The sequence below is a fragment of the Salmo trutta genome, chromosome 4, assembly GCF_901001165.1.
Source record: "Salmo trutta chromosome 4, fSalTru1.1, whole genome shotgun sequence".
Taxonomy (NCBI): domain Eukaryota; kingdom Metazoa; phylum Chordata; class Actinopteri; order Salmoniformes; family Salmonidae; genus Salmo; species Salmo trutta.
Window position 1 is genome coordinate 66,778,797 of NC_042960.1, and position 17,922 is coordinate 66,796,718.

General features: G+C 40.4%; 1 protein-coding gene across 1 annotated transcript in view; it reads left to right on the top strand.

Moving 5' to 3' along the window:
- Window positions 1–3,055: 3,055 nt before the first annotated feature.
- LOC115193071 (mucin-2-like) overlaps window positions 3,056–17,922 on the top strand; it is a 29,301-nt gene continuing 14,434 nt past the window's right edge. The window contains exons 1-26 of the mRNA XM_029752055.1: window positions 3,056–3,179; window positions 3,632–3,905; window positions 4,312–4,426; window positions 4,705–4,795; window positions 5,225–5,364; window positions 5,585–5,801; window positions 6,011–6,136; window positions 6,372–6,486; window positions 7,029–7,179; window positions 7,322–7,428; window positions 7,940–7,992; window positions 9,344–9,481; window positions 9,676–9,840; window positions 10,035–10,129; window positions 10,374–10,500; window positions 11,074–11,329; window positions 12,979–13,034; window positions 13,273–13,364; window positions 13,448–13,599; window positions 13,849–13,987; window positions 14,174–14,284; window positions 14,940–15,119; window positions 15,281–15,520; window positions 15,799–15,955; window positions 16,342–16,470; window positions 16,631–17,868. Of these exons, the coding sequence (XP_029607915.1) occupies window positions 3,104–3,179; window positions 3,632–3,905; window positions 4,312–4,426; window positions 4,705–4,795; window positions 5,225–5,364; window positions 5,585–5,801; window positions 6,011–6,136; window positions 6,372–6,486; window positions 7,029–7,179; window positions 7,322–7,428; window positions 7,940–7,992; window positions 9,344–9,481; window positions 9,676–9,840; window positions 10,035–10,129; window positions 10,374–10,500; window positions 11,074–11,329; window positions 12,979–13,034; window positions 13,273–13,364; window positions 13,448–13,599; window positions 13,849–13,987; window positions 14,174–14,284; window positions 14,940–15,119; window positions 15,281–15,520; window positions 15,799–15,955; window positions 16,342–16,470; window positions 16,631–17,868 (4,740 nt within the window). The 5' untranslated portion in view covers window positions 3,056–3,103. The remainder of the gene's footprint in view (window positions 3,180–3,631; window positions 3,906–4,311; window positions 4,427–4,704; window positions 4,796–5,224; window positions 5,365–5,584; window positions 5,802–6,010; window positions 6,137–6,371; window positions 6,487–7,028; window positions 7,180–7,321; window positions 7,429–7,939; window positions 7,993–9,343; window positions 9,482–9,675; window positions 9,841–10,034; window positions 10,130–10,373; window positions 10,501–11,073; window positions 11,330–12,978; window positions 13,035–13,272; window positions 13,365–13,447; window positions 13,600–13,848; window positions 13,988–14,173; window positions 14,285–14,939; window positions 15,120–15,280; window positions 15,521–15,798; window positions 15,956–16,341; window positions 16,471–16,630; window positions 17,869–17,922) is intronic.

Below are 17,922 nucleotides of genomic sequence, written 5' to 3' on the forward strand. Positions count from 1 at the left end.
TGAGTGGTTTCCTTCATCTCCGGAACTGAGTGAGGAAGGACGGCTGTCACTTTGGAGTGACTGGGTGTATTGATGCACCATCCAAAGTGTAATTAATAGCTTCACCATGTTCAAAGGGATATTCATTGTCTACTGATATTCAGATATTCAATGAATAATGATAATAATGATGGTGTGAGCCAGTATAACCTAACCCATTATTTATAGGCTAGTGTTACTTTTTGTCTCTATAAGCATAATGTTTCAATTTCTATAGTCATGTGACAAAGAGTATTTTTAAAATTGAAACGTCCAAATGTTAGCCTGTACAGCATCTATACCTTCCATTGACCTTACCCTCCATGTTAACTGTACAGCATCCATACCTGCCATTGACCTTACACTCTATGTCAACTGTACAGCATCCATACCTGCCATTGACCTTACCCTCCATGTTAACTGTACAGCATCCATACCTGCCATTGACTCAGTGGAGGCTCCTCAGAGGAGGAAGGGCAGGACCATCCTCCTCAGTGAATTTCATAAAAACATAAACTGTAAAACATTTAAGAAGTTATCCCGTTTAGATAAAACTAAAGCTTTTGGGATTACTAAATTATTGCCACCAGGCCCGCCGGTGTAACTGCTTAATGACTGTACACTAACGTTACTGCATGATTGTAGCGGGTTTACTATCACATTAGTTATATTAGCTATGCTGACTATTACATTACTTTAGCTAATATGGTGACAATGATGTAGGCTGTGTGTATCGGTTTGGGTTGGAAAGTTTTTGTTCGCCTGTTCATATACAGCTGATGTGTGGTCCATTGAAGTCCACAAGCAAAGGGATGAGAAGGAATACAACGTGGATGTCATGAGAGGGAACTCTGTTTACGCTTGATCAGGGGTGTAGTCATTCTTTATCAAACCACCATACCTACATTGCAGACCATTCTTCACAACACTGAATTTGCAAACATTTCTAAAACCTGTTTTTCTTTGTCATTATGGGGTATTGTGTGCAGATTGAAAGGCGAAAAAATGTAATACATTTCAGAATTTGGCTGTAACGTAACAAAATGTGAAAAAAGTCAAGGGGTCTGAATACCTCCCCGAATGCACTGTAAATATTGCGTCTTATGAAATTGTCATGTTTGGCGTGCCAATGAACGACAAGGAGTTGACAAGATAGCAGAAACCGACTGACACCCAGGCTGTAAAGGGTCTGAAAGTCTTCAGAACATGGGCAGAACCAGGATGTATCACTGTTAATGACCTCGGTTGTTCCTCCTTCAAGAGAGACAGATGGTAGATAGAAGGTGACACAACCCTGAACCATGTATAGATGACTCTTATATATCCCTGATAGAACCCTTCTACTGAGCTGCTGCTGCTGCTGCTGGGGGACAGACACTGGCTACATCCCAAATGGATCCCTATTACCTATATAGTACACTACTTTTAACTAGAGGCCTATGGGGCATGGTCAAAAGTAGTGTACTAAATAGGGAATAGGGTGTCATTCAGGAGACAGACAGGTTCTTTCACTGGCGTCATCCAGGCCTCAAGCATACTGGTACATGCATCACTACACAGTTTAAACTGAATGACTGAAGTGCTCTTAACCTGTGTAATGTTGACATATTCACCTTAGATTACAGGAAGTACGAGACGTTTACGATTATGAGGATGTAATAAAGTGATCATGACTCTAATCTGAGGTATTAATCCATATTGATCATGTAAATAGTGATACTGATGCTGAGATATACTTGATAGAGTTTCAATCAGGAGTATATATAAGAAAACCCAGTAGGAAGTGTTTTTGGTGGTTGCTAAAACAATTCTTAAGTGGGATTCAAACTGTAGGGTCCAAATGAGTCAAGTGAAGCTGAGATGAGCTGTTGAATTGCAACTCCACTTTGTCTCTATACTGACGCTTAGCTTGTTTATTGGTGGTTGATAAAACAATTCTTACTGTAGGGCCCAAATGAGTCAAGTGAACCTGAGCTGTACAGGAACGGCATGGTTACACATCCAGTATAGTTGTTGAATAGGACAATGTAAAAAGGGTCAACCTTATAGTGTGTATTAGGCAATTTACTCCAAATAATGTCCATATTCACACAATATCGTTGCTTTTCAATATCGTTTCATGCTCAAACAACTGGAGTAGAGGTAGTCTAGAGGTTAGAGCGTTGGGCCAGCAACGAATCACCGAGCTGACAAGGTAAAAATCTGTCGTTCTGACCCTGAGCAAGGCGGTTAACCCACAGTTCCTCGAAGATGTGGATGTCGGTTATGGCAGCCCCCCGTACCTTTCTGATTCAGACACATTTCAGTTGAATGACTAGGTATCCCCCTTTCGCTAGAAAGTCCTATGGGGCCTTTAGCTGTCCCCATAGGAGATCCCTATTTGGTTCCATGTAGAACCCTTTTTGGTTTCTGGTAGAACCCTTTTGGGTTCCATGTAGAACACTCTGTGGAACCTAAAATGGTTCTTCTACCTGGAACAAAAAATGGTTCTTCAAAGGGATCTCCTATGGTGACCGCCGAACAACCCTTTTAGGTTATGGACATAACCATGTTTTGTAAGAGGTGCTATACCTTAAATAATCAAATGATGCATCATTGAAGGAGGCACGACACTGTCCCCATTATGAATGTATAGTATTTATTGTAAATCCAAAGTTAAAAACATAGCTTTTTTCATTTTTTAACATTTACTTTCAGGATAAAGGAAATAATAGATAGTAAATGGGACTTCTGAAAGTGGTTGGATTTCCTTAGACAGGGCTGGAATAAACACAAATCTGGGGCACTGTACAATAACATTTTAGAGAACCACTCCTCTTGGCAACGAAGAGAAAATGTTGCTAATTTCCTGCAATTCTTCAAATTTTGCAATGACTTATGCCGTGTTCTTATGTTATCTGATTGCCAAGTCGGTAATCTGGCCCTGTCAATAGACATGTTTACCATGTCTCAATAAAGATGTCTGACATCCTCCTTCTGATGGGTGTGAACTGACAGACACAGATTAAACAATGCCATTATAAAGGAGGCTGTCAAGCAGCACTCTACACTTTTACCTGAAGCCCACTTCACCAGGACACTAACTATGGGGTGGACAGCTCTGTGGTTGTGTGTTCTCGCTCTGCCACTAACGAGCGCCATCCAGGTGAAAGCCAAGAAAGGTAAGACGATACAGGATCATTTTGGAAATAGCAGTGATTTATTTTGATCTATGCAGACAAAGACAAACAGTTAAACATCTATTGAGATGGAGTTAGATTTTTTATTTTATTTAACCTTATTTTAACTAGGCAAGTCAGTTAAGAACAAATGTATATTTACAATAGATACTATATTGAGATGGCGTTAGATTAAGTTTCTATCTATTTCGAGTCAACCATCAGTCAAGAACAGACACATTTTGTTATTATGAAAATGTTTGGTTGGAGCAAATCTGAGTGAAGTCTGTCTAGGAGTGTCATATTCTATAATATCTTGATTCACAATCCACTAGAATTTGATATTTTGAAATACATGCTGCATTATTTACAATTTACAGCAAAGTTATTATTTGTGTCTCTTTCTGATTCCATACATTTAAAGTGGGTAACTTTTTCTGTTTTCGTCTCCTCAGCGCGCCAGTCCAACCATGTGAACAGCATCTGCAGCACCTGGGGCAGAGAGCACTTCAAGACCTTCGATGGAGACGTGTACCAGTTCCCAGGGACGTGTGAATACAACCTGGCCTCCGACTGCCACTCTGAGTCCTACCAGGAGTTCTCTGTGCACCTGAAGAGGAACGGGGCTACTGAGGCTGAGGGGAACCCTACGGTCAAACACGTAGTGGTCACTATCAACGACCTGGTCCTCCACCTGACCAAGACTCAGGTCGCGGTCAACGGAGAAATGTAAGTTTTCCACTAATGTTTTATGTAATGTGTCCTCTAATTCATCAGGGAAGTCACACTGAGATTGACATCCTTTTTCAAGCGAGCCATGGAAAAATCTATCTATCTATCTATCTATCTATCTATCTATCTATCTATCTATCTATCTATCTATCTATCTATCTATCTATCTATCTATCTATCTATCTATCTATCTATAAAACATTTCCTCTCTGCAAAAAGTAATGGATTTATATTATGCTGTTACCTATTCCCATCTCAGAAAGTACTCTGACATATTTCCAGGGATTCCATTTTGAATTCAAAGGATTTAACTGTATTTTGTGTCTCTTTGTTGTTAATTGACACATTGGTACATTTCTATGTAATCTCTATTATTAATAATGTTCTTCATCTTTATTCCCAGTGTAACTCTGCCGTACTACAATGGAGGAGTCCAACTGGAGAGGAATGCAGTTTACACCAAACTCTACTCCAAGGTTGGCCTGGTTGTCATGTGGAATGGAGAAGATGCCGTCATGGTAAGCTTTTATAAGAATCAAGACATTACTTAGAAGAATGCATACAGAAGTATATTTATTTATTTGCTTTGTAAGAATCAATGCGTTCACTGAAATTGACTGCTGTCATTAAACAGTGAACAGCGTAAAACGAACCCGTGCACATGCACAGATACCGTGTGTGACTGTGTGACAGCAAAGTCTTGGGTCTCATCTCAATATCTGCTCTGCTGCTCGTGGCAACAGCATTTCTCTGAGTCTACCTTGAAAAATAGTTGACCCATCACTGTTTGCCTTAGGTGGAGCTGGACACGGAGTATACCAACCGTACCTGTGGTCTCTGTGGAGACTTTAATGGCCTTCCAGTTCACAATGAGTTTATTCATAATGGTGAGCATTTATAAGAATTATTATCATTACGAATCACAAGCATTAAAACATGTATAGTCATTTATAACACACTTATAATCATGTATATAAATATGTACAAGTATTTATAATGACTTATTCCTGTAAAGTTTTAGGGTGTTAAGTGTAATCAATATATTCCAAGTCGCTAATATTATCGTTTATAATATGTATCGGCACTTATAACAAATTTATAAGCATTTATCTAAATATTTATAATGACTTATTTAGTTGTTATCATTAACATGCTATTTATTAATATATTCTAAGTGACTGTTATATATTCTTACATCAAGTAACATCATTGTAATTTCACACAGGTTGTAAGTTCATTCATATACATTTATACACATTTATAAGCGTTTCTAATCACTTATTGATGAAGGATGACATCATTTTATTTCCGTGCAGGTCGAAAAGTGAGCCCCATTGAGTTTGGAAACAGGCAGAAGGTCCACAGGCCCAACGAGGATTGTGAAGACCCCTATGAAGAGGAAGAGGAAGATGAACCTGCAGACGTTCAGCCTAAAGAGGACACATGCAAGGAGTTTGTAAGTTCTACCTCGTGTCTGTTCAGCCTGACAAATAGACTACAGTATTTCCATGTACTTCACTTCATTCTATTGATTTATTTGACTGCCATATGAATGAATTAAGTTCAAATATGGTATAATATTATTCGTATTGCAACTAACAACCTCCTCCTCCTTCTCTTCCCCCTCTTCCTCTTTATCCTCTTCCTCGTCCTCTCTTCGTCCTCCTCCTCCTCAGCATGCCCAGTGTGACCAGCTCCTGCGCTCACCGTTGTGGAGCTCCTGTGGTGCGGTTGTGAACCCTGAGCCCTACATCCAGGCCTGTATTCAGGACCTGTGTGGCTGCAGCAACACTTCTGATAGCTTCTGTGTCTGCAGCACCCTGGCAGAGTACTCCAGACAGTGCTCCCATGCTGGGGGACAGCCACCCCACTGGAGAACAACAGCCTTCTGTGGTAATGGGACATCTCAATTACTGTCTGGGTGTTCAGGAAAACATTTATTGGATTACAGTAGAGTTGTAGATCAAAAAGTCACATGCAAGAAATAACTATTTATTGTCCATAGTCAGCTTCAGATCACACAAATGTCTAAAAAAAAATATATATATATATTTACATATAATAATAAAATGCACAATAATTTATTTTCTTTGTTTTCTTAGACAAGCAGTGTCCGTTCAACATGGTGTATCTGGAGAGTGGCTCTCCCTGCATGGATACCTGTACCCACTCAGACACCAGCTCACTGTGTGAAGAACACCTGATGGACGGCTGCTTTTGCCCTCACGGTCAGCCTTTAACCAGAACACACCTCAATGTATCAGTATAACAGTGATGATGTTATATATTTAGTCATAATACACATTTGGTTTACATTTAGTAATAATAAATATAATTTATAAAGTGTATTTGTACAGATTTCTCTATTTTACAGTTATTTCCATTATACCACAAATAGCATTAGACTAACTCACTGTATCTCATTCTGTGACGTTCATGACGTATGTTTTCACCACTCTGTAGGGACTGTGTTTGATGACATCTCAAAGCGGGGGTGTATCACTCAGGACCAGTGTCAGTGCAAACATGACAAAGTTTACAACTCTGGAGAAGTATTCAGACAGGACCGTGAGGAATGGTGAGTCAAATGTTTAGACTTGAAGTGCTCAATGTAAAGCACTGTACAGTTAAAATAACAAGTTAAGTTCAGACAGAAGTCGTAGCAGAGGGTTCATGTATCTGGTTTATCCTGTAAATGACTTCATCATTTATTCTGTGTCTGTGATTCAGTGTCTGTCACCATGGTCAGTGGTCCTGTAAATGACTTCATAATTTATTCTGTGTCTGTGATTCAGTGTCTGTCACCATGGTCAGTGGTCCTGTAAATGACTTCATCATTTGTTCTGTGTCTGTGATTCAGTGTCTGTCACCATGGTCAGTGGTCCTGTAAATGACTTCATAATTTATTCTGTGTCTGTGATTCAGTGTCTGTCACCATGGTCAGTGGTCCTGTAAATGACTTCATAATTTATTCTGTGTCTGTGATTCAGTGTCTGTCACCATGGTCAGTGGTCCTGTAAATGACTTCATCATTTGTTCTGTGTCTGTGATTCAGTGTCTGTCACCATGGTCAGTGGTCCTGTAAATGACTTCATCAATTGTTCTGTGTCTGTGATTCAGTGTCTGTCACCATGGTCAGTGGTCCTGTAAAAGTCTTCCCAGCCCTGCTACATGTGCAGTTGAGGAGGGTTCACACGTGACGACCTTCGATGGAAAAGCATACACCTTCCATGGGGACTGCTACTACCCCTTAGCCAAGGTGGAAAGCAAGGTAACTGACAATTACACTATACTTTTATGAAGAGACAATCTAGATGATAAGTGGATGGCATTTTATATGTCACAACGTTTTCTCATCATTTTTTTGGTTTTTTTGTTTCCCTTCTCTGTTTCAGGATGAAGCCAGTCCAAAGTTCACTGTGCTGGTCCAGCTGGTTCCCTGTATAAGACAGAAGTTTGACACTTGCCTCAAGAGTGTTGTGGTTTTGCTAAACAATGATAGAAACAACGTGAGTATTACATTTGACATATACACTTAAGCATATACACATGTATATTATACACCATCTCTATGTATGTACAGTCAGGTCCTAATTAAAAGGCATCCTTGATAAAGATGAGCAAAAAATACTATTAAATGAAGATCTTTGGCCACGCACACCAGTGGTGGGTTTGGTGTCAAAAAGAAGAATCATATGCAAAACAGAGCCTGATACCTGCTGTATAAAATGGTGGTGGATCTTTGATGTTATGGGGCTGTTATGCTTCCACTGGTCTGTATTGAGGAATGGTCTAAGATCCTTCCCAATGTGTTCTCCATTCTCCTAAAATCTTCTAGAGAAAGGCTCAGTATTGTTATCCTCGCAGGGTGAGGTATTGAAAAATAATGAAACAGGGGTGCCAATCATTTTGGATCTGACTGTATAAGTACGTATATGTATGTAAAATGTATATACTGCACATCTAGTCTTGTGTTGAATAGGATTAGTTGATCATGGCTATTGTTTTCTTTTCCAGGCATTGGTGATTACCGCCGATGGGAAAGTCAGCCACAATGCACAGATCACTCTGCCTTACAATACAGGTGGGAAATTGAATAATTAACCTCTTAAGGTGGTTACGCCTAAAATGACATACCCAAATCTAACTGCCTGTAGCTCAGGCCCTGAAGCAAGGATATGCCTATTCTTGGTGCCATTTGAAAGGAAACACTTTGAAGTTTGTGGAAATGTGAAAGGAATGTCGGAGAATATAACACAATAGATCTGGTTAAAGATAATACAAAGAAAAAAACAACTGTCCTATTGTATTTGTTTGTTCCATCATCTTTGAAATGCAAGAGAAAGGCCATAATGTATTATTCCAGCCCTCAGGTGCAATTTAGATTTTGGCCACTAGATGGCAGCAGTGTATGTTCAAAGTTTTAGACTGATCCAATGAACCATTGCATTTCTGTTGAAAATGTTTTATCAAGACTGCCCAAATGTGCCAAATTTCTTTATTAATAACTTTTCATGTTCAAAATTGTGCACTCTCCTCAAACAATAGCATGGTATTCTTTCACTGTAATAGCTACTGTAAATTGGACAATGCAGTTAGATTAACAAGAATTTAAGCTTTTTGCCAATATCAGATATGTCTTATGTCCTGGTAAATGTTCTTGATACTTATAACCTAATGCTAGTCGCATTAGCCTATGTTAACTCAAACGTCCCAAGGGACACTGATCCCACAGAAGTTATTAAGCAATAATGCCCGAGAGGGTGTGATATATGGCCAATATACCATGGCTAAAGGCTGTTCTTGGGCACGACGCAACATCTCTTACCAATGGTACATTGGTCACATACTACAATCCCCCAATGTGCTTTATTGCTATTATAAACTGGTTACCAACGTAATTAGAGCAGTAAAAATAAAACGTTTTGTCATACGGTCTGATATAACACATCTGTCAGCCAATCAGCATTGAGGGCTCGAACCACCCAGTTTATAATAAAGATTATGCACACCCTTCTATGTTCTGAAAGTGCAACCAGTAACATATAATGAAACATAGAATGAAACATTCGCCTGTATAAATATCAACTACCTAATTCTATGTATTATTACACTATACTTCCAAAGCTATTTACACAGCATTAAGTACAGTAATGTTTAGTGTTATTAAATAGACATTTTTTAAATAAAAAATGAATAATATTTAATTTTGGTAATCCCCCACCCCACTCCCCCACCCGTCCTTTCTGTTCCCAGCTGACATTAGTGTACGGTGTCCATATTAGGACAACCTCAGTCTCAGCAGGAGCTCTTTCAGTCTTGTTCCCAGTTGACATTAGTGTATGGTGTCTATATTAGGACTACCTCAGTCTCAGCAGGAGCTCTTTCAGTCTTGTTCCCAGCTGACATTAGTCTATTTGTTTTTCTTCCCATAGCTGGCATCAGTGTGTTCAAGCCGTCATCGTTCCACATAATGCTCCAGACAAGCTTTGGGCTGCAGGTTCAGATCCAGCTGGTCCCTATCATGCAGGTCTATGTCACCCTGGATGAGAGCTACAAGACCAAGACACAAGGTAAGTTAACTCCCAAGTTGTAGGCATATACCTCTGAAGGTGAACAGATATCAGTTATATATGGAGTTTAAATTCTACTTTATGCAAATGGGGTTTATATGGTGTTGATTTCTGTATGGTGTAGGTTCATATGGTGTTGATTTCTGTTTGGTGTAGGTTTATATGGTGTTGATTTTTGTTTCTATTTCTTCTAGGTCTGTGTGGGAACTTCAACAAGGTTCTGTCTGATGACATGAAGACCCCTCAGGGTATGGTGGAGGGAACAGCCTCTTCATTTGGGAACTCCTGGAAGGCTAATCCTACCTGCAAAGACAGAGAGGAGAGGCTGGACGACCCCTGCTCCCTCAGTGTGGAGAATGGTAAGCCCTCTTCACTAACTCTTTATTAATTGAAGGATAACCCTTACATAACACAATAAAAAGCAGAACACAAGCATTTCATAAATGTTTATGTCAACAACCGCAGTATCATGTCATTGGATCCAAAGCGATGCAGCAAGCAGCAGTTTATACAGTATCAGACGTATTTGAACTCTTACCACCTGTTTACTCAGAGAACTATGCTAAACATTGGTGCTCCATGCTAAGAAGTTCTGACAGCACTTTTGCCAAGTGCCATGCCATGGTGGACCCCGAGCTTTACTACAAGGTAATACATTTTTTGTATAACTGGAACTGTAACATTACATTGAGTTACATCTTGTTTGGAATGCTCACAATTATATCTTGGCTGGTTTGTGGTATATGTACACTTGTACATATTTGTCCTGAACTTTCTTACTGTTTTTAATGCTGTTTGTAATACTGTTTGTCATGCAAAAGCTCTGGCCAATGAGATTTGTTATATATTTATTACATATGGAACATTTACTTAAACTTGATATTTTCTGCAGCGATGCACGTACGCTAGCTGCAACTGTGAGAAGAGTGAAGACTGCCTGTGTGCCGTCTTCTCATCCTATGTGCGAGACTGTGCTACCAAGGGAGTGGTCCTGTCGGGCTGGAGAGAGAACGTGTGTGGTAAGTGATTTACACTTCTCATATTTATGTCTTGTCGTATATTAGTGAAAGGAGATGACAGTGTAGGCCTCTCCTGGCTACCAATGAAAGGTTCACTAATATTCTGATTAGAATATACGCATTCTGCAAATGGTTCTACTGCCATCGCTAAAAGTATGGAGACAGGGGACAACCCTGGCAAATTTCACTGCCATTGCAAAAAGTAGGGGAGACAGGGGACAACCATGGCAGATTCAACTGTCATTGCAAAAAGTAGAGGAGACAGGGGGTAACCCTGACAAATTCCCCTACTCAGGGGAAATTGCGTTAACCAGTTGACCGTCTGTGGATGTTTCTAAAAGTTTTTATTGTGGCATCTTGTTTGTATGACAAACACATTTTTCATTTCCTCTTGGGGAATAAATGAATACCTTGACCAGAGCTAAAAAATAAAGTACCGTGTCTTGTCAACTTTAACAACACTTACTTACTTAATCCTCTTCCTTCCTGGAGTAAAATAGAGCCTTTAGTAAAGTTTTCCAACACTGCCAATCTTAACTTTATCCAACACTTTCCATATTTCCCTGCAACCAGACAAATACACTGGTAACTGCCCAGCGTCTCAGACCTACTCTGACCAGCTCCAGAGATGTCAGCTGACCTGTAGCTCCCTGGCCAGCAAACGGCAGGGTTGTACCAACGACTTCCTCCCCGTGGATGGTTGCTCCTGCCCGGACGGACTCTACATGGATGACAGGGGCACCTGTGTACCCATGGACAAATGCCCCTGCTTCCACAACGGGGTCCACATCAAGCCTGGGAAGTCCATCAACATTCAGGAGGAACACTGGTAAGAGACTGTTTCCATCTAATAAAGTATCTAGCTAACCTATTTAACTGACTACTGTTGTGTCTTTGGCTATGCCGGATTAAGTGATATGACATGCTATCCTATAAAATCCTTTCTCTGTAATTAATATCACCTGATTAGCTAATCATGTAAATGCAATTAACTAGAAAGTCGGGACACCACGGAAGAGTGTTTATAGAGCCGTTATCTTCCGAATAAACTCTTAAAAACGTAGTAATTTTTCACATCGATAGCCATCAATATTAATGCTCATTTTATTTTCAGTCTCATAATGAAAGTTGTAAATTCTGGGTTATCTTCACGAACCCTGGCTAACAAGTTGAATCAGCAATACAAAAATGGGTTTAATTATTTATATACCAAATACCTAAACGAATCACACAGAATTACATGTACACAGAATGCAAATTATGTCATACAGAAATTGGCCCTGGTGGACGGAGCCGACATGGCGGCTTGTTACACAAAGAAAGGGGGTTGGGCTTGAATGAAAGAGCGGGAAGACTGAGGAACAAAAGAAACAGCAGCTATGCTATCGTAAATACATTATCGTATGCAGTCTAAATTACCGCCCATTTGGAAAAGGAAAATGCAATAAATATTTACTCTGAGCTGCGCTTCAGTAGGTTGGTCGTAGATGCTGGCCGTGTTGGCCAACAGAGATCTTCCTGTCCTCGGAAGAATGTCTCTGGTGGTAAATTGGATACATTGTGGTATCTTCGTCGTGTGTTAGACTGGATCTGTCGTCCGTCCTTTCCTAGCCCACGTCTACAGCGGCCGCTGCTAACTCAACGGCTAGGAAGTATCAATCTCTGTAGTGAATAAGCTCAAAGTTCATACCATTTGCCACCAAAGCTCACGCCGAGGTTGGCTTAGTTCTGTACTTGACATGTGTGTCCTTTTAACGCAGAGGCTGCAGACCTCCATAGTGGAACCCTGGTTACATTGTGTCATTGTCTTATATAGTGGCGAGGGGAGAAGGGTGTGTTTCATCGTTTATAACCCCTGTCTCTTCACAGGGGCGGGCCACTGATTAAGCAGGGCACTTTCCTTATGAAAACCCAATTCTCTCATTTGGAAGCTAAAATTACATTTGATCTCCTAACAAACAATCTCAATATCAAACATTTAAATGGCACAACAATTCCATGTGAATTTGATAACTAGAATGTGTGGACTTTCCCAGGTACAGTTTATGTCATCCTGTCATCAGTCATAATGTCTCAGATGACAACCGAACTGACATCCATACTCATTAAGTTCCAACCCATATTTCCAATTGGTTCTATTACTGAAATGTGGTTCCTTTTCCCCATTTGTTTGATGTTTCCAGACTCTCTATATTTAACAAAGGCTATTCAACAGTCCTTCAGTAGGGTCAGAATGAGAGGGGAAGGGAGAAAGGTATTTATGGGGGGGGTCATAAACCTTACCCACAGGCCAACGTCATGACACTACTTACCGACCTACCTACCTACCCCGCCCACCGCCCACCTACTTATTTACCTAACTTACCTACCTACCAAAGCAGCAAATATGTCCTATTACCTGCTAGTATAAAAATTACACAATCCTGCAATGTTATTCCAATATTAAAATAGCTCTTAATATCATGTGTGTTCTTCTAGTGTCTGCAACAATGGGAAGCTTCACTGCCGTTCCTGGAAAATGCGTTCAGAGAGTAGTAAGTAGCCTTTCTGTGTCCATTTGCTATTCATATCCCATTATCCCTTTGATGTATACAGTATTTGACCTAGACTTGGCCTCAAATACTATATGAGAGATAATTTCAATTACTTGAGTCCAGGACTTGGCTTAATCTGTTTTAAACCGGCCCTAGAAGTATTTGAAAGATAGTATTTGAACCCAGATCTAATTTGACAACTTGTTGTGTAATAATAATTAAACTTCTTCTGTTACAGCCTGCCAGTCGCCGAAGGTATTCTTGAACTGCTCCAATGACCTGGGAGTACAGTGTTCACGGAGCTGTAGGAACCCGGATTTCATGGACTGTGTGAGTTGACTTGCTGACTTCCATTAGTACCTGACCTAAGGGCTGTGATCTTTATTTAATTCCGTCTCTCTCCTTGACCACAGTTCTCCGCAGAGTGTGAGTCTGGGTGCAAGTGTCCCATGAGTCTGTGGGAGGATGGGAAAGGTATGTGTGTGAAAAAACATGAATGCCCATGCAGCCATGATGGATTCCTCTACGCCCCAGGAAAACAGATCCCAAACGGATGTAACACTTGGTGAGTTATTGAGGTTTTATGGTTATATGTTATTATCTGATCAAAAACGATACTGTGCAAGGTTATGCGGTATGATATGACGTTATATTATACGGCACCATAAATAATAGAAATTCTAGACTAAAATAAAATGGAATGAGATTTCATGACACAAAATGAGGGCTTCCATCATCCTTTCTAGCTAATGTGATCATGATTGTTTTTGAAGAGGATATTTGACTTAGTGTCTCTCATACTGTACACATGTAGCACCTGTAAGAGTGGGAAATGGGACTGCACAGATAAGAAGTGCCCAGGAACCTGTACCATTTACGGCAGTGGCCATTACAAAACCTTTGATGAGCGCACGTATGGCTTCCAAGGAAAATGTGGCTATGTGGCTGTCCAGGTAATCAATGCTTATCAGGACATCTCAATACATTGCAATTTATTTCAATTAAGTGGTGATGTGTTTTTATACAAAAATGTTTGTATAATAGTACTGCTGTTGTATTCTATATTACCAACTAATCATTTAAATTGCAAAAGTATAATTTGGTTTCTAAAGTACTCTCTCCCTATGTCTCTCTTTAAGAACAAATGTGGGAACCAGCCTGGCCAGGACAAGTTCATGGTGATCACAGAGAACATACCGTGTGGAACCACAGGCACCACTTGCTCCAAGTCTGTCAGGGTTCAACTGGGGGTAAGACTGGACAAAAAACACACTCGAACATGCGGCTGGTGGCACCTTCAATGGGAAGGATGGGCTCATAGTAATGGCTGGAACAGAATGAATGGAAGGGCATCAAATGCATGACTGGTTTTGTTGTGTTTGATACCATTCCATTTACTCCACTCTAGGCTTTATAATGAGCCATTCTCCTTTCTATACCGGTTGAATCATAATGAGAGATCATTTGACATTCAAACACACAAAAAATACATAATTTTGCATTATTTAGCAAATGCTCTTATTCAGAGCGACTTATTCAGAGTGACAGTACAATTAGTGAATTCAACTAAAGTAGGTAAAATCACCATCACAATCATTGCAAGTAAAACTTTCTTCCAAATAGCCACTAACTGCAAAAATCAGTACGAAATTCAAGCATTTTTTTTTCTTCATAAAAAGCTTTAGAAAGTGTATTGTCTGTCATAGTTTAGCAAAATTCCGGTAACTTTCCCCAAATTCCCTGTTTTTCCACAAATCATAATTGCAATTTTTCTGAAATTACGAAGGAATAAGGAGGAATTCCTTGAAATCCTTTCTGGAAAACCTGGGATTTTGGGGAAAGTTACCAGAATTTTTCAACCCTGATTGTCTGTGAACAGGAAGTGCTAAATCCTTATCCTTACAGAGAACAGAGCTGAAACTATCAAAGGGAATCTATGAAGTGGTGGACCTAGGAGTGGGCTCTCAGATCCAGTACCGAGTGAGGACCGTCGGTCTGTACCTGATTGTTGAGTCAGACATCGGGATCGCAGTGCTGTGGGACCGCAAAACTACTGTCCGCATCATCCTGGAGCCACAGCATAGTGTACGTTTAGTGTTGAAGAGTTAACTCATAGAGAGCAGAACCTGTGATGAAACAGACTTGAAATAGATGAACAAGACATCAGACATTATTGTGTATTGCTAACAGTGATTGATTTGATACAGTTCCACTGTGTATGCCTTATCGTTTCTATGTGTCTATAGGGAGCAGTGTGCGGCCTGTGTGGGAACTATAATGGAGACGGCAGAGATGACTTCACCACGCAAGGTCAGCTGATAGTCAGCAGCCCTGTGGATTTTGCTAACAGCTGGAAAGTGTCAAGCACTTGCCCCGACGCAGAAAGCAACGTCGACCCATGTGGAGCCAGACCCAACCGTCACAACTGGGCTAAGATGCAGTGCAGCATCATCACAGGACAGACTTTCCAACCGTGCCACAAGAAGGTACAATGCTGCAGCGGATTGCTATGAATATACCATACAATTATAAACCTAGTGAAAGTATCAGACAGAACACTGAAAGACTGGTGGACAGTCAAACTTCTGAACCAAAAAATACACCCAAATCGTTTAAAACATTGACTTTCTTGTCATCCTCAATGATTTTATTCATGAACATGTCTGTTGATATATGTGTTTTGAAAAATGCTCTAAGAAACAAACAAAACTAAAAAATACAATATTAGTGCATCTTGTGTGTTCTCTCTGTATGTGTTTTACAGGTAGATCCTACTCTGTTCTTTGAGAACTGTGTGAAAGACTCCTGTGCCTGTGATACTGGTGGAGACTGTGAGTGTTTCTGTACAGCTGTAGCAGCCTACGCCCAGGCCTGCACTGAAGCTGGAGTCTGTGTTGCATGGAGAACACCAGAAATTTGTCGTAAGTACAACAAATATTTTTGGGGTTCATTATGCTTGTGTTCCAAAGGTCACACACTTCCACTGTTTGACTGTCAGGCTTGGCATTGAAATGATTTGACATGTCTGATGTAATTTCACTGATTAGAATTTACAATGCTAAGTAAATGAATAAGTTGTTGAAAGAACCCAAACTTGGAGACAATGTGAGGATGTGGATCTAAAGTATATTTTAGCTTGTTGGTTTAAACAGATATCTTAATGTGTAACGTTATAGTGGATCACTTTTGACCAGGGTACCTAGGGTTCTGATAAAAAGTAATGCACTTCAAATGGAATAGGGTGCCATTTGCTGAGGGCATGCAATGTGTATTCAGTGTATGAACCTGTACGTTTTCCCTCTTGTAGCTGTGTTCTGTGACTACTACAACGATCCAGGTGAATGTGAATGGCATTACAGCCCTTGCCACACACCTTGCTACAAGACCTGTCTGAATCCAAATGGGACCTGTAACAACCCTCTTCCAAATCTGGAAGGTGAGGCAGCATACTATTTGATTTGATTGGCACCAGCCTGTATGTTTGTTCCATATGCACATGCCCTTCTTAAACAAAGTATTGATATGTTTTTTGACCTCAACTTTATTAAATGTAATAACTAAATCAAAACAACTAAATCACACTGTCTTCTTTATAGGTTGTTACCCACGATGCCCTACAGAAACGCCTATATTTGATGAAGAGACCGGGGAGTGTGTTGAGATATGTAATAAAACAACAACACCACCACCAACAACAACAACCCCCCAGACAACCACACCAACACCACCAACAACAACCCCCCAGACAACCACACCAACACCACCAACAACACCGTGGACACCAACAACTACCACATTGACAACAGAACCTCCAACAACAACACCAATACCACCACCAACAACAACACCAATACCACCACCAACAACAACACCAATACCAACAACAACCACCACAACAATGCCAACAACAACCACACCAATACCTCCAACAACAACCACACCATTACCACCAATACCACCACCAACAACAACAACACCAATACCACCACCACCAACAACAACAACACCATTACCACCAACAACAACCACACCATTACCACCAACAACAACCACACCAATAACAACAACAACAACACCAACAACAACCACACCAATACCACCAACAACAACAACCACACCGACACCAACAACAACCACACCAATACCACCAACAACAACAAAAATACCAACAACAACACCAATACCACCAACAACAACACCAATGCCAACAACAACCACACCAATACCAACAACAACAACAACAAAAACAACACCAATACCAACAACAACTACAACACCAATACCACCACCAACAACAACACCAATACCACCAACAACTACAACACCAATACCAACAACAACAGCAACACCAACAACAACAACACCAACAACAATGACAACAACACCAACAACTACAACACCAATACCACCAACAACTACCCCCCAGACAACAGAGCCAACAACTACTCCTTGTATTCCTACCTGTGAGTGGTCAGAATGGTATGATGAAGATGATGATAAAGACAAGAGTGACTGGGAAACGTATTGGAATATCACACAGAGTGGAAAAGAAGTGTGTGAAGATCCACAGGATATTGAATGTGTAGCTACAGACTACCCTGATACGAGCTTAGAGGACTATGTAGCTTCGACAGGACAAGTTGTGGAGTGCGATGTTGACTTCGGTTTAATATGTGAAGAAAATAAACAGACTCAGAGACCATTTAAGTGCAAGAACTATAAGATTAGAGTCCTCTGTTGCGTTGAATGTTTATCAACAACATCACCAAAACCAACAACAACAGCAACATCACCACCAACAACAACACCATTACCACCAACATCTACCACCCCAAAACCAACAACAACAACCACACCAATACCAACAACAACAACAACACCAATACCA